This window comes from Eschscholzia californica, unplaced genomic scaffold, assembly GCF_041429995.1.
Source record: "Eschscholzia californica isolate CP2 unplaced genomic scaffold, dmEscCali1.0.p SCAF_2, whole genome shotgun sequence".
NCBI classification, from domain to species: Eukaryota; Viridiplantae; Streptophyta; class Magnoliopsida; order Ranunculales; family Papaveraceae; genus Eschscholzia; species Eschscholzia californica.
In genome coordinates this window covers 25,680,289-25,703,808 of record NW_028238309.1, presented here as the reverse complement: position 1 = coordinate 25,703,808, position 23,520 = coordinate 25,680,289, and the positions used below count along the sequence as shown (strand labels likewise).

The 23,520-nt window shown below is 34.7% G+C and overlaps 2 protein-coding genes and 1 long non-coding RNA gene across 4 annotated transcripts; 2 read left to right on the top strand and 1 right to left on the bottom strand.

The window, feature by feature from the left end:
• The first annotated feature begins 430 nt into the window (after window positions 1-430).
• On the top strand, window positions 431-1,070 carry LOC147557129 (uncharacterized). The gene is made up of 2 exons (XR_015235059.1): window positions 431-769; window positions 899-1,070. It is a non-coding gene; the product is annotated as an uncharacterized LOC147557129 (long non-coding RNA).
• A 10,237-nt stretch (window positions 1,071-11,307) lies between these two features.
• Window positions 11,308-21,060, top strand: LOC147557128 (protein trichome birefringence-like 3). 2 transcript variants are annotated; one of them, XM_086658126.1, is made up of 6 exons: window positions 11,308-11,755; window positions 11,805-12,210; window positions 12,377-12,551; window positions 19,841-20,025; window positions 20,137-20,295; window positions 20,386-21,060. In XM_086658126.1, exons 2-6 carry the CDS (start codon window positions 11,906-11,908, stop codon window positions 20,714-20,716), a joined length of 1,155 nt encoding a protein of 384 aa, XP_086514252.1. In that variant the 5' UTR covers window positions 11,308-11,755; window positions 11,805-11,905; the 3' UTR covers window positions 20,717-21,060. The 2 variants fall into 2 exon arrangements, with proteins under 2 accessions (XP_086514252.1, XP_086514251.1); XM_086658125.1 differs by having other exon boundaries at window positions 11,308-12,210.
• A 395-nt stretch (window positions 21,061-21,455) lies between these two features.
• Window positions 21,456-22,514, bottom strand: LOC147557127 (uncharacterized). Its single transcript, XM_086658758.1, has one exon. It carries the CDS (start codon window positions 22,512-22,514, stop codon window positions 21,456-21,458), a length of 1,059 nt encoding a protein of 352 aa, XP_086514884.1.
• Window positions 22,515-23,520: the final 1,006 nt, after the last annotated feature.

Below are 23,520 nucleotides of genomic sequence, written 5' to 3'. Positions count from 1 at the left end.
TACTTTACAATCATAAAGATTTTTCAGAATCACCACAGTATATTAAGACCCAATATTTTTTCAAACAATGTTAATTAATCTCCTTTTATTAGATATTACCAATATGATCTATTCATTAATATCTCTCATTCTTGTAAATCATGCCACCTAAATATTATTTTAGTGCCCCTAAGATATACTCAAGCATACGTGTTAAGTTATAATTTTTTTTTCCAACTCATCTAACTGAATATATAGTTTTCCTTATTTCCAAGTTACAAAAAAAAAAAAGTATGTAGCAATGCCAACTTTTAGTTAACAGAGATTTAATAACAAAAAGACTTAGAAAAACAAAATCTCTCAGATAGAGTATTATTAATAAAGTTATTTTCCTAATCATGATTCAAGAAAGAAAAATCTTATAAATTGTAGTCTTTTTTTTGCTTTCTCCACCATATCTGAAGTAGTAAGAGACCTAATAGGAGGAAAGAAAAATATAGTTGTGTTCTGGTTAAGATGAAGGGTAAGATGAGTGGAAATCAATCTGTAATTATGTTGACGATAACAGTTTTAGTGTTGGGCATGTTTGTAGAGCAAGCTCAAGCAAGATGGTGGTGTATTACTAAATGTTTTCTTGGTTGTAATTTTGATCCAGCCGACGTGTGTTTACGTCGTTGTCAGGAGAAGTGTCGTAGAGCATTATCTATCGATGAAGTCAATGACAACTATACATGTCAGTTTCTATGTGCTTTATCTTATTGCTCTAGTATCAGTACCCCTGAAAATCCTCGTAAGTTTTTGCTAATCTCACACAGTCAATTTCAGTTAGAATTTAAATTAAAATTAAATATTACTTTCTAAAATTTTTATGTTGTTTAAGAACAATTTTCTTATTTCTTATCGGATTTTTTTATTGCAGGTTTGGAAGAAGAAAAAAGATGCTTGAATTCTTGCTCTGATGAGTGCAACAAAAAATACTAGATTATTGTGTCATTGTATAAATTAATCTGGAAGTTTAAATAGAAATGTAAAAAAGTGCTCACTTTATTTAATGTTAATGTTCGCGCAGTGTACTTTCTGGTTTATAAAAATAAGAATTTTTGAGTCTAAGGTCCAAAAATAGGGGGTAATTAGTCATATATCCACTCCAATAACTTGTTTGGGGTTTTCCCAAACCAGTCACTGTTGGCTGATTTGTGAAAACCCCAAACCAATGTCGTTTCAAGCGATATTTTGGTCGGAAAACGACTAAATAGTAAGAGAACGAGAGAGGGGAGAGAGAGAGAGAGAGTGAGAGAGAGTGAGAGAGAGAGAGAGAGAGAGAGAAAATGAGAGAAAGAAGAGGAGAGAAAGAAGAGAGAAAATAATGGTTTCTCTCTAACAATTAAAAAAACATGAGCCAACTGAAGTTGACCAATTTTTGGGGAAGATTTTGCACCCCGGATACTGTTTTTATTTTCCCAAATCACCCACCTAAGTTTATCATTAACAAGCTCCCGTAGAAAATAATATTTGGTACAAATATGCTTTGTTCGTCCATCATTATCTTCAACTAAAAGCAATTGATTCCTATCTAAATTGGTTTAATTTATGCTTTGGATATGTCTTTTATTTTGTTTTCACTCAACAAGGTTTTTTGGACTATCGTTGGAGCCACTTCATTATGTGGAATTATGAAACCTTCCTCAACAAAATTTCATAAATCCATCAATTTAAGCAACACTTTTAAATTGTTGGTCCAATAAAAATTATCCTCTCCATTGAAACGAGGAATTAGTGTAACCATGTTGTTACTACTACTTGTCATCTCTCACTTAACTTTTTCTCACAATTTGTTTTTGAACCTCGCTCGGCTACCAATTTGTTGGTAATGAAAATGGACAAGAAAAGGAGATGACTAAAACTTTTTACTTCTGTTAACTGTCTTTATCACTTCTTTTCCATATTCTATAAAAGCAAGAGGTTGTTCAACATAAACCTCTTCATTGAGCACGCCATTCAAAAATACAGATTTTACATCCATTTAGAAGATGCTCCAATTATTCTGAGCTGCAGAAGATATAATTAGACGAACCGTATCAAGTCTAGAGACAGAAGAAAATACCTCAGTATAATCTTCTCCTTCTTTTTGTTATAACCTTTTGCTACAAGCCTAGCCTTGTAATTATTGATTGAGCCATCTGGATTAATCTTCGTATTATAGATCCATTTCACACCAATTAAATTCTTGTTTGAAGGCAAATCAGTAAGCTCCAATGTTGAGTCATAATTTTCCTTCAAACTCCTTGTCTTCCTTTGTGGTGTGTTTTGAAACAAATCATCATTTGATTGAATATTAGAAGATGAAGGGGTTTCACTACCATTTTCATCTTTAATTATAGACCAATTAGGACCCTCACTTTTTACTTCAAAAGAACCACTTTCATCAAATCGAACATCTCGCCTAATCACTATCTTCTTTGTTTCTGGATTGTACAATTTATAGGCTTTTTTCATCTCACTATAGCCTATAAAACTACATTTTTCTGATGTATCATCCAACTTTTTTCTTAGTGCATCCGGAATGTGTGCATAAGCAACACAACCAAAAGTTCTCAAATGACCCACATTAACACCATACCATGCTTCAGGAGGTGTGCAATTTTTCAAGCTTTTAGTAAGAGACTTGTTAATCAAATAAAGAACCCATAAATCTTGTTGAAAATGTTTTGTCTTAAGCATACATCTTACAATTTCCATGATTGTACGATTTTTCCTTTCAGTTACAGCATTTTATTTTGGTGTGTATCGTACAGTCAACTCATGTGTTATGCCCAATCAGGGTTAATGTGAACAATACGAGTAATCCAAGACAAGCAATAGGAATAGTAAAGAACAATCAAGAACAGAACACAAAGATTTACGTGGTTCAGTTGGTGAGACCTACTCCACGGCGACAACGGCGCGATGATTTCCACTATGATGAGCAAACAAGTTTACACAAGAGATTCGTGAGATTGTGTCCTACTGATATCTCCTTAGGGTTTAGTTTATATAGCCACTAAACCCTAATCCCACCGCCTCACCGACTCTCTACAACCGACTCTCTCTACAACCGACTCTCTCTACAACCGACATTATACACAGATAACACTAATCACCGACATAAACATAGCTTCCGCATTCCAGCTCTGTCTCGGAGTCGGGAAATGGACCACATAAATCTGAATGTACCTATTCCGATGGTCTTTTTGCTCTCGAAGTATTTTTTTCGGAAACGATTCTCTATGTTGCTTATCGAGTTGGCATTCCTCACAAACTTCTTTTGTTTCATAAATTGCAGGCAACCCATCAACCATATGATTCACTTTAAGCAATTTCAAATTACTTCCATAGTTCAAGTGTCAATAGCTATCATACCACAACTTACAAATTCCATTGTTATGAACAGCTGAAAAACAAGACTTCTTAGCAATTTGGAGTTCAAGAGGAAACATATTATTTGGTGCTACTCCAATTTTTGCAACAAGTTGATCTGTTTTTTATAAGAAACAACTATTGCCATGAAAATGGATATTGTATCATTTCCTTAACAAATGACCAATAACAAGCAAATTATTTTTCAAGCCAAGAATATAATAAACTTCGACATTTTTTCAGTTATGCAAGATTTTGTGTGAAAAAATTTCACCAATACCTCTTATTTTATAGGTTCTAGCATCTCCAATTTTCACCTGTCCACTGTCTGGCTCAATTAATTTTGAGAATAAATTTTCGTTACCTGTCATATACTTGCTAGCTCCACTGTCTAAATACCAAACATGATCAGTTACATCAGTATCATGATAACATGCAAGTAACAAAGTTCTTGGCGGATCTTTTTCATTTGCATCATTATTATTTTCATGCATAGAACAATATTCATCATAATTATCTTGTTACTTATAGCGACATTCTTTAGCAGTATGACAGGGTTATGACAGTTATACCATTCAAAATACCCTCTACCTCTTCCTTTTTGATAACCATGACCTCTACCTACATTATAATACTGATTTTCAGTAACTTTTTTAGCATCAATGTTGTTTGAGTAAAAATAACCCCTTCCTCTACCACAAAAATTTATTCTTTGAAAATGTATACCACGACTACGGTAAGAAGCACAGTCTCCCATACGTAATTTGGGATTTAAGAGCATGATCGGGAAGAGTAGGATTTTTATAGGTTCTTATTTGCTCTTATCCATCTCACAAAATTCTGGTTAGGTCCCTAGTTTTGATCGGATTACAAAATACCCCCCCCCCCCCCCCCCCCGCCCCAAATTTGCAATCTTTGTTGATTTAGCCCTTCTTTTGTCTAGAACCAAATACAAAATAGTCCCTAAACTAACCTTAAAAACACCGGATGTTACAATCCCCCCCCCCCCCCCCCTTAAAGAAATTTCGTCCTTGAAATTTGAATCGACTCACACTTTCTCCCAATGCAACTCTCGAAATCTACTTTTTTCCTTTAACGTCTTCTTGACCAAATCATACCACAACTCTTTTTTATCGTTTTCCATCTATAGATGCTCTAAGTGTTCCTCTTGTTCCAGTAACTTATGAGCTTTTTCAGATTCAGATAAAATCATCTCGTTCACCACCCTTACATTCTTCACGCATCTGAATATTTGAACCTCTCTACAACCCTCATATATCCTTCCTGAAGTTATGGTCACTCCATTGTGGACACAATACTTCTTAAGTGGTTCAATCAGTAGCTTCTTCGTTACTCGATGGCATTTCTCACACTTCTTGTTCGCCTAGGGTAGCTACTCCTGGCAATGCCTTCATTTGAGAATCACCTGCTCGAGTACCTTAGGCTTACAAAATTTCACCCCAAGTCCATCAATGTCGAACAAGTTGACCACAAATATTAATCCTTGCCCAAATGAACCAGATATACATATATCTAGTACAATTTCCTTAATCATTTGTGGTTGTCGATCTTTGTAAACTTGTTTATCGTCCAATGCTAACTCTACTTAGTCTCCTCAGACACTTTTGTCTTCAATACATCCAGCACATCAATATGTCGATCTGCCCAAAATTTACCATCAAAACATCTTAACCCCTGTCATACTCTCGTACCATCTTGCACAAAAATTAAGGAAATACGTAACCATCTTAAGCCAACCACCGGGACTTCCTTTGCGAGTAAAACGAAACAAGAAACGAAAATCAAAAGAAACAAATACATATATAGCATCTTTGACTCTTGGTCGCTTTTAATCTTGAAGCTTTCAGACACCTAATCTTGGCCAATTTTATCTTTCCCTAATGTCTAGAGCAGTCAATGCTCTACACTATATGTGACTTATCGGCCACCAGAACTAACAACTCTGATACCAACTATGACGCCCCGTGTTCCAGAATAGACAGGACCACGTCCCGACAATTCACAGACGAGACAAAAATCCGACAGAGTCTCCTTTGTAAATCGAACCGGTCGCACCTGTAAAACCTGCCATGCAAACCATACATTCGCATATACAAGAAATAAACTATCGAGCGGAAGCTAAACAAACTCAACTCAGTTTTGGGTCGAAACCCGAACCACAAAAATAAAAAAGCCTCATAAAACGCCGATACAACTAATAAACAACTCTAAGTGTTACGTATATACATATTAGAGTTTAGTTTCTGCAATAAATACACAATTTGGAAATATCGAAAAGCCAATAAACGAAAACCAAAAAAAACGACACAACGCCACTAGCCTCGTAAGACAAGATCACCGGCCAAAATCGTTTTACAAGTCGGATGACTCAAGAGGACTTCATGATGCGAACATCTCGGACTCCCAGTCCGTCCGGAATTAGGAATTCTGGTCTTAGACGCACCGGGTCTTCCTGTCCCGTGTTCCACGGTCTCGGGACTCTGTCCGGAGACCTACTCGACGCGTCTTGGCCGGTCCGGCCATAGGTTTTTGGAATTTTCCAAAAACTTATTGTCCGACCGTCTTCTTCCTTCTTCTTCTTACTGGTTTTAATGGTGTTTAGCTGCTGTTTTTGCACTATTCACCTGCAAAATCCATGATTTTGAAACCCGTTTTTCAAAATTTTTGATCCGTTAGATCCGTTTTTGAAAACCTTTTTCAAAAACATAAAATTTTAACGATTCTGTGCATTAAAACCCTTTCAAATACATGTTTTATTGTGTTTAAAAATTTTCAAACAAATCAAGGTTTTGTACAAATCTCTATTTAAACAATTCTATCGGTCAATCTTAAGTTCGAATCTAATTCGTTCTAGCCAAAGATAGTTTCATGCAAACGGCTCGTGATGCCACTGTTGGGTTTTACATGTATCGAATACTACCCTAATCATGTTACTAGTGTTGGTAGAAGAATCTCAAACATCTAATGTTTAACACTAAGTTGTCCAGGATCTATACATGAACTAACTATGAACTAGAAGGAAGAAGAATACCTTTAATCGCTTTCTCCCGAACTAAATTCCGACCAGTATTCAAAAGATAAAGAGCTTCAAGTGTAGCTCCTCTACTTGAGACACCGAATTATATAACTCGAACTCCCTTCTTCCAGTCAGCTAGGACCTTCTTGAAGGTTGAGATGAAGAACTGCTTCTTCTGGACTCGATAGTTAGAATGAGAAGCTTTTCTCTAAAATTCCACACCTTTTCTGTGTGAAGAGAGTGATTTCCTTATGAGAAAATGCCACACCTTTTCTGAACTCATAACTGGTCCTTATATAGATAGGCATTACCTTAGTAGAGTTCTACTCAAATAAGGAATCCTAAAAGTCCTTTCAGAAAAGATAAGCATAAGTTAGAGTTAAAATCTAACTGGAATTCCCTCATTAGGACTAAACCCTAATTAGGATTTCCGCTTAGTGCGGTCGGCGACAACAACCCCTTATGGGCTTGTTTTGGCCTACCCACTTCTCTTATATGGCCGGCCAGGGGAATCCCTTAAAGGGATTCCCTTCCCGGCCCAAAAAGTGTGTGTTTGCCTTTACAGACTTTTCTTTCGAGCCTGATTCTTTTCTATCTTTTAAGTATTATCAGACTGGATCATATCCATCTATATACTAGTTCCCATCAGTCTATTCTCACTGTTCAAGTTACCATTCTTATGTGTAACCCGTTGTAGGATCCGGTTTATGTTAGCCGCGGAAAACCGAAGTGATCCGATAATCGTAAGCGGCTTCTAGCTAAGCATTACGACTCCTAATTGAACCGGATTGATTAATCTTCCAAATCAGGTCATCATTATCCTATAAGCCAAATTGTACGCATTGCCATCTTGGTCGAAGGACACTCTTTCGGAAGGTTATACTTTGAGCCCTTTAGGATATATTTCTATCAGGAAGGTCATACCTTCAGACTCAGAATATATCTCCTTCAGGTTTCCCCACTAGGAGGAAACCCCAACATCCTTCTCTTTGGGATGTATGTTGTTTTTCTTTTAAAATGAGTTTTGCTTGAAGTGCTTGATCCACCGAATAATTTGAAGAACTTGCAATATTTTTATTGATCTTTAAAGTTATAAATTTGTAATGTTTCCCTCATCCACCGTCATAGAGTCCAAGTCTTTTGACTTTTCTTTAACAATAACCACATTATTAAACTTAGGTGTCAAAGAGCGTAGAATCTTCTCCATCACCCCAACATCATCACATTTTTCACCACACCTCTCCATTTTGTTAACATTCGAAAATACTTTTGGAACATAATCAGAGATAAGTCCCCCCCATTCATGGTTAACTTTTCAAATTCACAACACAAATTTTGAAGAGGTACCTTCACCACTTTATCAACTCCTCTAAATGAATTCTTAAGAATATTCCAAGCCTATTTCGATGATTTTGCTTCAGACACTTTTTCAAATGTAGGACCATCAATTCCTTAATAGATAAGAAATAAAGTTTTTTTATTCATTTTTCTTGAGTCTTTAAGAACACACGTTTGTACATCATTCATAATACTCTTTTTTTCTTGAGTTGGTTCTAATTTCTACAAGACCATTTTGAGCAATATCCCACAAGTCTAGATATCCCAATAATACACTTATTTGGATACACCGATGTTCATAGTTCTCTTTTGTTAACTTTGGTATTTAACGTTTTATCATATTGACATTTTCTTACAAGATGCCCAAAAAAATTTCACAAACCCTTGATTCTCAAAATGTTGAAAAGTCTAATGATAAACTAATATGGCTTTGATACCATTAGTTGGAGATCAAGAAGATATACAAATTATAACATAACAATCTAATACAATATACTCAAATTAATTATTTTTCAATAACAAACCTTTATTGAACATAAACACCAGATGTTTTTTCTCATTAACAAAAACATACACATCCATAACTTGATAATAGCCTTAATACATACTTGTAGATTTCTTCCATTCTCTTCATCAACGATCTTCGTTTAAGAACACCTTTTCTTCTTTCTGTCACTTGATTATTCTAGATATACAAAAAAGAACTCTAGTGATGTAGACGCAGCGGAATTAAAATAAGAACAATAATATAAACGAAGAACTGTAAAGAAAATGATAAATAAACTAAAACTTAATTAGCTTCAAAGGTTTTTCTCTTCAATCTGAATAATAAAATAGACTAGACCCCCTTTTATAGGATAACAAACTTTCCTAGATAGACTCAAACTAGGATTCCTAAAATAATAAAATACTCAAAACATAGAAACTTCAAAATAAAGAAATATCAAATTAAAGTAACTTCCTAATCCTATACTAACTAGGACTACTATTATGGCCGAATAGGATGTGGGCACGTGTGGACGTGGGCCCACATGTTATGCGCCTGCATCAGCACCCTGTTCCCAGAAGGTTCGTCCCGAACCTTTTCAATGAAGAAAACCTTTTGATGCACCCGCATATGATGAACTTCGCCATACCTATCCTTAATTCCCACTTTTCATGAAATTTGCTGAAAATCCGTAGAAGACAAATCTGGACCATACCACCAACTATAAGCTGAATCATATATTGCCAAGATACTCGCAAAAACAATGCCAACGTATAAATGTCCAATAAATTTAGACATCGTCCGTCGTCCTTTAAATCGATGAAAGAACCCACATATACTACCTTAGCCGATATATGACAAAATTGCAGTTTTGTAGCGGAAATATTTCGTGTAGCACTAGAATTAGAAGATGGAGGTGATGGTGAATATGGCGAATTTTGCATTGAATATGGTGTAGGAAAAATTTTATGATTCGAAACAAGGATGTCTTCTCCCGGAATTGCATATGCATCAAATAATTCGTCCGAACATGGTTTCTTCACATCACGAATAGAAGTTAGGTTTGATGAAGAAAATTTACTTCTTTCTTCTTCCTCGGTCATTGAGAGAATTTTGTTCCTTTTTCCTTGAACTTCTCCTTCAATATCATCGATCTTAATGACTGAAGTAACTTCGGAGAACTGTCTTCTCAATTCAATTTTTGTTTCTACACATGACAAACATTCACCGAGAGGAAGAAAATCATACCTGAGGATGCTTTTCAACGTCGTCCAATCGTCTATGATTTGTTTTCCTTCGTCAATGAGTCTCCATTGCATTGCATTGTATTGTTCATAAATTCTTTCGGACATATGTTGTTCAACCAAAAAACCTTTATCATTGTCATGAACTTCTTGATTTCTGAACCAATCTTCCATGCGTTGAATCCAGAAATTTATATGGAATTGACCTTCGAAGAGTGGAATTTTAGACACTTGATGAATTTTTCTTTCATCCTTCCGATCCATATAAAATTGAATTGTATCTCTAATTGGATCCCAACATAAACGTGGAAATTTTTTCCAACATTCAAGAGGAGATGTATCCATTTTTTTTTTTTTGAGAAATAAAAAAAATTCCTCTGAATACCACTTGATGTAGACGCAGCGGAATTAAAATAAGAACAATAAAATAAACGAAGAACTGTAAAGAAAACGATAAATAAACTAAAACTTAATTAACTTCAAAGGTTTCTCTTCAATCCGAATAATAAAATAGACTAGACCCCCTTTTATAGGATAACAAACTTCCTAGATAGACTCAAACTAGGATTCCTAAAATAATAAAATACTCAAAACATAGAAACTTCAAAATAAAGAAATATCAAATTAAAGTAACTTCCTAATCCTATACTAACTAGGACTACTATTATGGCCGAATAGGATGTGGGCACGCGTGGACGTGGGCCCACATGTTATACGTCTGCATCATCTAGTTCCTTTTTACTTCTTTTTTTGTTGAACTAGCTTTCATAGATTAAATAACGGCGTTATTACAATATTTATTAACTACAATACAAGGTATATTCTTCCACATTTTGTTCGCGTTTTTCTTCCTTGCCCATTTAGTTAGTCTGTCTGCACTGGAATTGAGTTCTCTTTTCGTATACTTGAATTTCACCACTTCTTTTACTACTTCTAATTGATAACACTATTTTACTCAAACTCACACTTCTTTATACTTCATATTAAGCCCTAAAACAAATTTGGTTTCAAGTCCATTTTCAACAGTATTAAGTTGTCAATTTAGTTAATAAATTTAACACTTTCTCTATATAGGAGAGTTTATAAAAAAATTTCGAAGTTTAGCTCACATACAAAAAGAAATTGGGTTTTTTGAACTTACCCCCTCAAAACTAATTAGTAGTAATTTTTTTCAGTAATTAGTAATTGAGCTTACCCCCTTGAATTTTGTATTTTTAGCAAAACTACTAAGGGCATGTTTGGCAAGAGATGATAAAATCACAAATTACAACCAAAATCAATCTTTACTAATTTTATTACCGACTAAATCAAACAATAAAAGTGAAGTGGAACAACTACGAGCAATCATATTGAATGATAATTGTTTTTGGTAGTCACATTTATTTCACGTACGCCAAACACAACCTTTGTGTTTTTGTCAAAAATAACAAATCTAAGGGAGTAAACTCAATTACTCATTATTGAGGGTGGTAAACTCAATTACCAATAGTGATGAGGGGGTAAGTTCAAAAACCCAAAAAATTTCTTTGGGTGTTTCCTTGCGTCATTTAAGATGGCATAAAGGGGGCTCGGATTCTTAAGCAAATGTCTTCTTAAAGTTATCTAATTGTCCTGGTCCTTACCCTGTAAATCATTATTAACATAATTTTCTTTACATTAAATATTTCATAATTAACAAAAAGAAATAAATACATCCCATAATAATGACCACATGATATGCAAGCAAAGTCAACATGTCTCATCAATCACAAATACAAGGGATACAGACGTTTTGTCAGTGTTGGATCTTCTTTAATTCCATTTGGGATCCAAGGTTGTCTATTAAACAACAACTCGAAGTTGCAAGTAAGAGTGTTGGAGATTTGATGTAGTAACTAATTGATAGAGAAACCAACTGCAATTTTATTTATTAGATACTCTTAATTAGTAGGATTCCTCATAGGTCATTTATATAAAAAACTAGATAATATATTTTCACCAAAGACAACACCAAAGATTTATATCCTGCCTTCTCACTAAACTAGAGAAAACAACAAGATGAAGACAACAAATCCCAATCCCAAAGTTGCCATTGAAACCAATTTTAGCAACAACCTCATTAACTACAAGGGGAGATTAGGTACTTTTACAACTTTACTTGGTTTTTTCATTCTTCTATCATTTCTAACCTTCTTGTACCAAACCCCAAATCTATCCCCTCTTGAGATCATAAAATCAATATCAACAACAAAAACAACAACATTGGCAACAGTACCAACATCACCAACCGATGACGTACTTCCAAAACCAACAACATTGGCAACAGTACCAACATCACCAACAGATGTTGCACTTCCAAAACCAACAACGATTGCAACAGAACCAACAATAGCATCACCAGTTGCAACAGAAACAACATCTGCGGCTGCAACAGCACCGACAACGATGATAACAATGTCTGGAAACCTTGCAAATACTAGTGCTTACACCATTTATAATTCTCAACCTGGGACTGACCCGGAGCTCCCTTCGCAATACAATACAACATATGAGAAGTTATCAGAAAATGAATCAGGAAGAGAATGTAATGTTTTTGATGGTAAATGGGTTTATGATCCAAAAGGAAGCCCATTTTATAAAAATCGGAAGTGTCCGTTTCTTAGTGATCAAGTTAGCTGCAGAAGAAATGGACGACCTGAATTCGAATATGAGAAATGGAGGTGGGAAGCTAAGGACTGTCATATACCTAGGTCAGTAACTAAGAACACATACATACATACATATATATATATATATATATATATATATATTATATATATATATATATATATATATATATATATGCAATACATTAATTATGTATCTTACTAAGCAATATTATTGAAACTGAGTTATGTTTTGGATGATAATCATCAGGTGGAATGGGAAGGAAATGTTGGAGAGATTGAGAGGGAAAAGGGTGACAGTAGTAGGAGATTCAATAAATAGGAACCAATGGGAGTCTCTTTCATGTCTTCTATACTCGTCCATTCCTCGTAATCGGGCCGAAGTTGATGTCAAGAGTGATGTTTACAAGGTTTTCAAAGCAAAAGTAAGTTCTACTTCATCTATGTCGTTCCATACTTCCTTGCATATCATAGAAAGAGAGACTGAGAGAGCTAGTAACTTACATCTTTTTTCCTACCACTTTTAGGGTTCTCCTCATATATATGGCAGGTGATTTGGAGAAATAAAAAAATTATCCGTGGTGCAAAGACTTTTGGAAAAATTAGTCAATTTTGATTGACTTATTTTAATTCAATTGTTAGGGAGAAACCATTTTGAGTGAAGTGTTTTTCTCTCTTCTCCTCTCTCTTCTCTTCTCTCTTTCTCTTTCCTCTCGTACTATCTAGCCATTTTTCGACGATTTTTTTCGCCGGAAAACGGCACTGGTTTGGGAGAACCCTAGACCACTGCAGTTTTGGAATTTCTCAAAACCGCACTAGTTTTGGTAGAACCCCGAACCACTAGCCGGAACTGATTCGGCTTTCAGGCGAAGGGAATCTTCTCCTTCGCCGGATTAAATAAAGAGAGAGAGAGAAATGGAGAGGGAGGAGTAACGAGAAGAAAGATTAACGGAGTTTGTAGTTTTATTGGAAGGAGAGAAGAGGAAGAAGAAGAAAAAAGAAATAGTTATGGTCGGAGTTAGAGGTGGTGACCAGAGTTGGTGGTGGTAGCCTGCGTTGGTGGTAAGAGATGAGGAAGAAGATGACTTGTTTCCCTTTATAATTTTGCATCCCGAAAAATTCATCAAAATTCACATCTTCCCTTTAAAATTTTCTACTCCAGATAATTTTCTTATTTTCCCAAATCACCGACCATATATATATATATATATATATATAGACACACACATATATATGATGGATTTTCAATGCTTTATGTAAAAAATGAAATCATGTAACGCATAAAAAATGATAATATAGTCCAAACATTTGTTTGATGAATTAACGAGACGAAATAAAAGAAAAAAGCAATTTACCATAATCCATTATTTGAAGAACGGATAGATGTTGATATATTCCCTTGAAATATGGAAAAATCTTCTAAACCATTAGACCTAAACAGTTTCTGATTTCTTGTAAATATGGGTGTTAGAAGAGGGTACAAGTCAACGCCTAATACTACACGAAATCAACAGTTTCCATTTTCGAGTCAACTCTCTCACTTGAGGGACTTTTTCGTTCTTGATGGACAATTGATTCCAATTTTTGTCTAACTTAGATTTACTTTTGTAGCATCCTCCATTATTTACGGAACGAAAAATCAGTATATATCATTGGTTTACAGATTTTCCCTAAATGAATGGTAGTTGTTCAAGTAGCTATTTTTTTGAGAAATCGACTACGTTCTACGTTAGTCGTTACAAGGCATTGATACATCATTAAGATGTGATAAGCACGATAACCGCCTAAGTTAAACTAATAACTAAAGAGGCCCAAAGCCAGCCTAAAGTCCGACAAAATCTAATTTATTTAGTGCCTAAATTACATGGGATAAATCTTGGTAATAAACGGGTTCCCCCGAGACTCGATCCCAAGACCTCATGCGCTTAAGAGGGATGTCCTACCACTACACCAAAGAGTGGTGGACTGCTCAAGTAACTATTGACAATTACCCAAGTAATTATAAACGAGACTATTACTATTTGATAATTACTTTTAAGGGCTTCACACATAACACATCTATAACATGCCCTCGAACATACAACAAATATTTTATGGTCCATTATTTCTAAATTGATTAGATCATTTTTTAAGACCATAAAGTCAATCAATTTATAGAGTTAATTCCTATTTGGCACCCTACTTCGTGATCAGCTTTCTTTATGGTCCCCTATTTTCTGTAAATTCAAATTTGACCCCCTATTTTCATGTAAATGCCATAACTACCCTCCCATGAATATATTTTTAAAATAAATTTAATTAGTAAATATCTCTCTCCACCTCACTTCCACCTCACTTCCACCTCACATCCCTCTCCACCACACATGTCTCTCCACCTGACCTTTTTCTTCTCCGACGAAGGTCGCCGTCCACCTTCAACATAAAAAAAAAATTAACTCTGATCTTTCTCTCTCTAAAAAAAACCTCTCTTCTCTCTCTAAATATTCCGGCAAAGGGGGTTCCCCTTAGCGGAAAAACCAGACCGAGATCTGGTTTAAACAACCAGATCTCGGTCTGGTTTCACTTCGAAACCAGATCTCGATCTGGTTTTTCCGGCAAAGAGGAACCCCTTTCGCTGGAATATTTAGAAAGAGAAGGGAAGATTTTTTTTTAGAGAGAGAAAGAGGAGAGTTAAAAAAAAAATTATGTTGAAGGTCGTCGGCCGGAAAATTTTTCGTCTGGCGATCTTCGTCGGAGAAGAAAGAGGTGAGGTGGAGAGACATGTTTGGTGGAGAGGGATGTGAGGTGGAGAGAGATATTTAATAATTAAATTTATTTTAAAAATATATTAATGGGAGGGGTAGTTATGACATTACATAAAAATAGGGGGTCAAATTTAAATTTACAAAAAGCATGGGGTCATAAAAGAAACTGATCACAAAGTAGGAGGCCAAATAGGAATTAACTCTAATTTATATTATATAATAAGCACATGTATTAGTGGAAATTAGGCATTAGTATAAAAAGTACTACTAATCACCCACTGTGCATGGGCTTGAGATGTTTCATAAATTATATAACTTCAGAACTTTATTGTACACATAAGAAATATAATCTCAGGGCTTCCAATATCATGCATTATTTCGTTCATTAATTACAACAACATGAGATCTTATCGGCTTTTGTGGTATTTATCATGACTAGAATTTTAATTGTCACCTTGTTGATGTAATTAACAAAATTGATGAGTTGTTGATGTGTAGCATGAACATTGATGTCATGTGATCTACACATGCCTATTTCCATTTAATAAAGTGACTCAATTGATACACCTACTGTGAGAGTCCTGAGAAAATATATAATTTCATTTAGCAGTAAAATACTATATCAGAACACAATAACAAAAAATTGTCCAACGATCAGAAATAAAAAGAACAACCAAAATAAGATAACAAAACTCCCACTAATCAATAGGATCTTAAAATCCCCATAAGAAGCACATGTTCACGGAAAACTTTAGGTACTAAACCATTATTGAACGGGTCCACTATATTAGAGTTCGTGTCAATGTGCAGAATAGACATTGGAAGACTCTTAACTTTATCTTTCACAACAAAGTTCTTGATTAACAATGTGATTCGGTTTCGAAAAGTTTTTGTTCCCTTATATACAACTTTGCTATATAATTGTCGCGTTAGATCCAGGGACGGATCCAGAATTTTCACTTAGGGGGTGCAGATTTATATACCTAAATAATTTTTTTTTCGCAAATAAACTATATGTTTTATCTCTCTTAGTTTTCACCAATGTCCTAGCAAGTTCAAACCATAAAAATAAAAATACTCACGACTTCAAGATCCAAAGTATTGTAGTACTTTATATGGCCCACTCAAATTGAATACGATAGGACTCCATCTCACGACTTCAAGATCCAAAGCATTGACACAAGCACACAACCGCTAAGCTAAGTTCTGCTTACTATCATTTATATGCATGAAAAGATATATTGTAACATACGCACGAAAAAAAGTTATTTAAAATGTTTGAGGAGGGATTCGATCCCACGACCTCACACTCGTGACCAAAGTCTAACAAGGGCTCTCACCTTTAAGCCAGACATTTGTACGCATGATAACGTACACATAAAAAGAAGTTATTAAAAATGTTTAGGGATGGATTCGATCACACGACCACACACTCGAGATCAAACTACAACAACAGCTCTCACAATTTAGCCGAACGCTTGTTTATGCCGTATTCACACATCATTAGATATCTATATAGTTATATATATACCTACATAAAAAAAAAAAATTATCATTACTATTATATTTTTTTCGGGAGGATCCATGGGGTGCGGCTGCACCCCCTCGCACCCCCATGGATCCGCCCCTGGTTAGATCCTCACTGGTTGTTCTATATATTCGACCATTTTCTTATTTGTAGACAAAATCCAGAGCTAAATTGCATGACTAGATGCTTCGAAGTATAATAAGAACTCAGTATTCTTAGTGGAAGGGCACTACAGGAGATTGCTTCATAGTATGTCATGTGTCATTTTTCCTTCAGTTTTCTCATCCTATGCTGTTTTTCTTTTACCAACATATGATTTATAGAACTTTCCAAAAAGGCAATAAATCACTTAGAATATACAAAAATTGGAGTAGTCTGTTGGAAATTAAAAATACTTGCACAAACAAAGAAGAATAAAGAAGATATTTAACTTGAATTGAATTACTTGACTTGATTTTATTTGATGAAAATAAACTACAAAGACTGGTCTATTTATAGACCCAAATTCTACCCACTAACTAAGACCACTAGTAACATGATTCCACTAACTCATCCATTAACCCACTAACTAGTACATTAACCCCACTAATTAGTACATTAATCCCACTAAAATTAACTCTCTAATTACTTAACTACTAACACTAATCCACCTCATCTAACACTAATTTAATGAATAAATAAGTAAATACCTTTTGAGTTTATAATTTTAACACTCTCCCTTAAACTCAAACATTATGACACCCATCATGACCTTCGACTTGAAAAAATCAATGGACCTTCAATGACTTAATAAAAGATATTAGTCATTTAATCATCAACTTAAAAACTTCATATCAATCTGGCTTTTCATCATACCCTTTAACAACTAATTTGTCTACTTCATCATCTAGTTTGTACTTGGTTTTGACTGACCATTTCAATCCAATTGACTTCTTTTCTGCAGGAAAAGAATTTAGCTCCCAAGTATCACTTTTCTCAATTGGATAAATTTCGTCGTCCATAGCAGAAATACACCCCACATTTTTTACTGCTTCTTTAACAGTGATAGGTTTGGTGTGATTACAATCTGCAAAAGATATAACACTTGAAAAATATTCGTTAGACCCATTATTATCATTGCTTACAACGTAGTCATCAAACCTTGACAAAACTTGAATGTAAGTTGAACTGGGACATAATTCTAGATTTGAATTATCATCAATATTCAGAGAAATAGGTGTAATCTCAATTACTTGAGATTCTGAAGCTACTGTCTCATCATCCGTATCAATTTTTATTTGATGATCTTCTTTAACCGGACAGTCCCAAACTCCATCTTCATCACTTTCTACCGAATAATCATCTAAATCTTCGTCTAAAATTTCATCAGAATCTTCAACTGAATCGTCATCCATTCTGCAAGCCAATAAAAGAATTTCTCCCTCTTCTACATCATCTTCAGCAAAGTTAGCATGCTCTGAATATTTCTTGGAAACTCTACATTCTGACTTATAATGACCTAATTTTTTGCAACGAAAACATCTAACTTTAGATTTGTCATACCTTCCAAATTTTTTTGGTCCTTTACCATGACTCTCTTCACCATTAAAACCACCTTTTTCAAGCAGAGTCACTTTGCTTTGAAAAGCTTGTTCAATAGACCCTGCAGCAGCTCTCTGGTTCATCCTATGTTCATGAGAACATAATGAACTCATCAAACCTTCAACTGACATAGTTGAGAGGTCTTTTCCTTCCTCAATTGCAGCAACAACATAGTCAAAACGACCTGTTAATGATCTCATGATTTTCTCAATAACACGAAGATCAGTTAAATGTTCACCATTAACCCGCAATTGATTAACAATAGATTGAACTCTAGAAAAATAATCAGAAATATTTTCAGAGTTAATCATATTAAGAGATTCAAATTCACCTCGTAAAGTCTGCAACCTTACATTTTTTACCTTCTCATCACCCTTGTAGGATCTTTGCAACAAGCCCCACACTTCTTTAGCTGTTTCAGCTCTTGAGATTTTCTCGAAGACAATCTCATCAACAGCTTGATAGAGAAAGAACAATGCCTTCTTATCCTTCTTTCTGTTCTCTCTCAAACTATCTTTTTGGACCTGAGAGAGAGCTTCATGTGCTGCCTGATCAACTGGCTCTACATACCCAAATTCGACAACCTCCCAAATTTCCTGGAAGCCAAATAATGCTTTCATTTGGATACACCATTGATCAAAATTTTTCCCACAAAATCGCGGAAGCTGAGGTTGGATTGATCCATTCATTTTGTAATTCGGTTAGTAATCACAAAATAATTCTAGCTCGGATACCAAATGTTGGAAATTAAAAATACTTGCACAAACAAAGAAGAATAAAGAAGATATTTAACTTGAATTGAATTACTTGACTTGATTTTATTTGATGAAAATAAACTACAAAGACTGGTCTATTTATAGACCCAAATTCTACCCACTAACTAAGACCACTAGTAACATGATTCCACTAACTCATCCATTAACCCACTAACTAGTACATTAACCCCACTAATTAGTACATTAATCCCACTAAAATTAACTCTCTAATTACTTAACTACTAACACTAATCCACCTCATCTAACACTAATTTAATGAATAAATAAGTAAATACCTTTTGAGTTTATAATTTTAACATAGTCTGTGTCTGGCCGTCATTCATGATTGCTATTACTTTTCGATCTACTAAACCACCGAATGATAACAAATCACATAAAATTTGGTGACTGAGTTTGCCTAATTTTTCTGGTCACCTATCAATCTATCATTGCTCATCTTGTCATGATCAATTTACTAAGAGTTGACTTTTTGGGATCAACTTTGGGGACTTGGAGTCAGTGCCTTCCAATAAAAGCCTTTTTCCCGGAACTTATTCATGAGTATTTTACTTTACCATGAGTTACATAAACAAAAATAAAAGTCTGCTTGGATCTATCTTTTATATATTAAATCTCATTTCTCTTGGTTCTAAATAGAAGCTTTCTCTAGTTAACCACCAAGAACCATCTAGTTCATTATCATTATTTCATTTAGATGTATGATGTTAATATAAAAAATAACCAACAATTGGTACTTTTTTGGAAGTGTATCTATTCTGCAATATGGAGGTTCCAGATTCGATCTCATGAAAATGGAAATTCAGGATTATTGTATTTGGATATAAATAAAGTAGTTAGATGGATTTTAAGTTAGTAGTTTTGTTGGGCTTTAGGTCATATTTTCCGTAATATTTAAATTCGACGTTCAATAAACCATGGATCTCACCTCCGTTGAAATCGAACCTGGTACCTCCAGCGTTTTGGAATACATGCACTACCAACTGAAGTTATAACTAATTGTAACATCTTTTTGTTCTTACTTATCCGGTCAATGAAGAGTTTATCTTAATCTGCTTAAAATTAAACATGTTGTTGTAATTAAACAGGACTATAATTGCACAATTGAGTTCTTTTGGAGTCCGTTTCTGGTTGATTTAAATGATAAAAACATCAACAATGATAGGGTTCTGAAGATCGATAGTCTCGTCCCTTCAGCAAGTCAATGGCGAGGGGCGGATATTATGATTTTCAATACTGGATTTTGGTGGACACATACGGGGAAGATGCAAACGTAATTCTTTTATATTTGTTGTCTAAAATACATTATATTTACACCATATTCACACACACATGTGAACACTTAAATTAGAGCAAAATGGTTATGGGGTAAAAAATAATGCAGGTGGGATTTCTATAAGCATCATGGGAAGTTGGTGAAGGATATGGATGTGGAAACTGCATTCACAATAGCCATGAAAACATGGGCTAATTGGATTGATCTCAACGTTGATCCAGCCAAAACAACGGTCTTTTTTAGGAGCTCTTCTGTTAGACACAACGGGTATGTATGATAAGATAGACAATCGAGTACATTGTCTATAAAATTTGGAAATTGTAAGTTTGAATTAACGTATGAATGTTTCAAATGCAGAAAACAGTGGTGCTATAATCAAACACAGCCTATCAATGACGACTCGTACAGAACATCGTTTCCAAAATTTATAGTTGAGACCGTCGTACAAACAATATCAGAAATGCAAACACCAACCAAGTATTTAAACATCACAAAACTATCAGAGTATCGAAAAGACGCTCACCCAACAATATACACAAGTAGGCGAGGGAAATTGTTGACAATGGAGCAAAGAGCGAAACCAGAGTTAAATGCAGATTGCAGTCATTGGTGTTTGCCCGGAGTACCTGATACGTGGAACTCACTGTTGTTTACTTCTCTCTTCTTCAAATTATTTCGAACCATTTGATGTAGATGCATCGGCTGAAAACTATATCGAATATGAAGGAGGCAATCTATAAAAGCAAGAACTCAAGAGTAAAGATGCCAAAGTCTTGTGAAAATCGCATTTTTCATGGAAAACGACTAGATGATAAAGATCCATGCATGCTTTTCCATGGACTTTCCAATTTTGGGGCTGAAATGCATTCTTAACGCCTTAAAATTGACAATCTCATTATTGTTTCTTAAATTTTGAACTTCCTGATTTTGTTTAAGAGATTGTAAAGTTAATTTTATTTTGAAGATATTTAGGATTTTGTTTAAGAGATTGTAAAGTTAATTTTATTTTGAAGATATTTAGGATTAAGATTATATCTACTACGGTATAATTAGAGAGCAATCTTAGGGCACTAAAGACATTTTTAAGGAAGGATAAAGACATTTTCCTACTTAAATAATGATCTTTTGTCTTTAATTGAGAGTTCATATTCATTTTCATGTTTTAACCAAAGTTCTTAGTTTTTCCTAGTTTTCTGCTACGTCCAATTGTCTCATCAATACTATTTTATTATTTTGCGGTTTTTCATTGAAAACGTATTCATAATAGAAACATCTCTTTCTTGTGCCGAATGGGTTTTGGTTGATTTAAGCAGGACTGGCCCAAGGGTTTTTTTTTTTGTTAAGGATAAATATATTAAGAACTAAGCATTCAGAGTGGCATTACAATACATATGTAAAAGAAAATAGGGAATACAACTCCACATTTTTTATCTCTCCTTCCTTCGAGCCCATTTAGCGAGTTTGTCCGCGTGAGAATTTGCATTTCTATTTGTGTGACTAAATTTAACCTGTTGGATATCACGCTTGATGTTTCTTATACTGCAAATATGCGCCAAAGATTGCCATTGCACTTGATGCCTAGGGTTGTTAAGGTGTTTGATCAAGTTGATGTTGTCGCTTTCAATTATGACCTGCATGTGGTTATTTTCTTTTATCCAAATAAGACTGTTGAGAATGGCTAATGCCTCACTTTCTTCACTGTTCCTGGCTCTAGCCGTATGCACGCTAGCAAATACAAATTTCGATTGAGAGTCATGTACTATGAAACTGGTACCGATGAGTTGTTCAACATTCACAAAAGATGCATCAACGTTTATTTTAATGAAAGGATGGGGAGGGGGTTGCCATCTGGCTACAGTTGCAGGTCGAGCCTTTAACTGAGCAGGATTAATCCTGGGAAAAGTTTTAATAAGATCTAAAATATTGTTAACATTGTATAAGGTTTGCTGAAAGCAGTGATCACACCTAGTTTTCCATATGCGCCATAAAATTGTAACAAAATGTATATTATCCGCGGTACAACTAAGTTGATTCGGATTCTGCCACGAAAGTATCCATTCAGATAGATAAGGGATATTAGTCGAGATAATGTTAAAATGAAACCAAATATTTTTCGCAAGGGGGCAGTACAAGAGAGCATGTTCAATAGTTTTTATTTCTAAACAGTTTGGACAATTAAACATATCACCAATATACTTACCTATCCGCTGACGAACTGGAAGCGCTTTAGTGCAAATTTTCCAAATAAAGAGCTGAATGCGAGGGATGGTGGGAATAGACCAAATAAAATTCCAGTTCACTTCCTCAGGAGGAGTAGACTGGTTAATCGAACTCAGGTGCTGATACATTGATCGGACAGAGTGATTTCCTGATTTAGTTAGATTCCATTTCATTTTATCAGTTCCTTCAGGCTGAATAGGAATAGCTTTGATGAGGTTGCTGATGGTTTCATTGAAATTTTGTCTAAGAATGCTATCGTCCCACATGTTATTACTTATAAGTTGAGACACAGTAGTTAGGGTAGAATTGTTTATATTTTGAATTTACTCGTTAACTCCTGGGATCCAATTGTCTTTCCAAATGTTAATGTTTTCCCCCGTCTGCACCTCCCAAGTGATATGACTATTAATAAGATCATAGTGCTTTCTAATTACTTTCCAATTTCATGAGTGATGGGATTTGGCCGGACCCGGAGAGTCTGTCTTAGGAAAATATTTGGCTTTCAGGAATTTAACGACTGGCCCAAGGGTTTGGGTGGCCTAAAGGGAAATGAAAAAAGAGGCCCTTTATGTGCGAAATAAAAATTTACATGTTTTATGTTGAAATATATTTTTTTTTTGATGAAGGATGTTGAAATATCTTTCTATACGATATAATATATATTAGGAAATATCAAATATTAGAAACTAGATTGAAATTAGGAACTAGTAACTGTATTAGTATAAACTATTAGAAACTAGTAAAATATTAGGAACTAGTAAAATTAGAAACTAGTAGTATTGTAACTCTATAAATAGAGTCTTATATTTCTTTTGTAAACCATCAAGGAATAAAAAATTTCTTTGATCAATTTCAACTTGGTACCAGAGCCAACAGTCTTAAATTTGGGTTTGGGATTTATATGGATTGAAAGGGAAAGAGCCTTCATCTTCATCTTCATCTTGTTTTCCAGTTTAGCTAAAGTGAAGGGCAACTGATGCTTCCGCAATAATGGCTCGCAATAGGGCAAATTCAAATTTTGCTAAAGTTGTTGGTCAATCTGACAAAACTACTTATAAGTGTACTCACTGCAACAAAATTGGTCATACCAAAAGTCATTGTTATGAATTAGGCTATCCAGAATGGTGGGATCATAATCGAAAGAAAAAATTTAAGAAGACCCTTGTAGATCCAACTGTTAAAACAAGCTTCATCGACTGTAGCCACTACAGGTAATGTAGGCAAGACTTTAAATATGTCTACAAATGTTTCGAATAGTACTTGCATAATTGA

Bases quoted from the DNA above. Each gene is read 5' to 3' on its own strand.
- LOC147557128 (XM_086658125.1), top strand. From the start codon at position 11,519: ATGAAGACAACAAATCCCAATCCCAAAGTTGCCATTGAAACCAATTTT. The intron at 12,211-12,376 runs GTCAGTAACTAA...GATAATCATCAG, and splicing joins AAGGACTGTCATATACCTAG to GTGGAATGGGAAGGAAATGT. The intron at 12,552-19,840 runs GTAAGTTCTACT...GTAATTAAACAG, and splicing joins ACAAGGTTTTCAAAGCAAAA to GACTATAATTGCACAATTGA.
- LOC147557127 (XM_086658758.1), bottom strand. From the start codon at position 22,514: ATGTGGGACGATAGCATTCTTAGACAAAATTTCAATGAAACCATCAGC.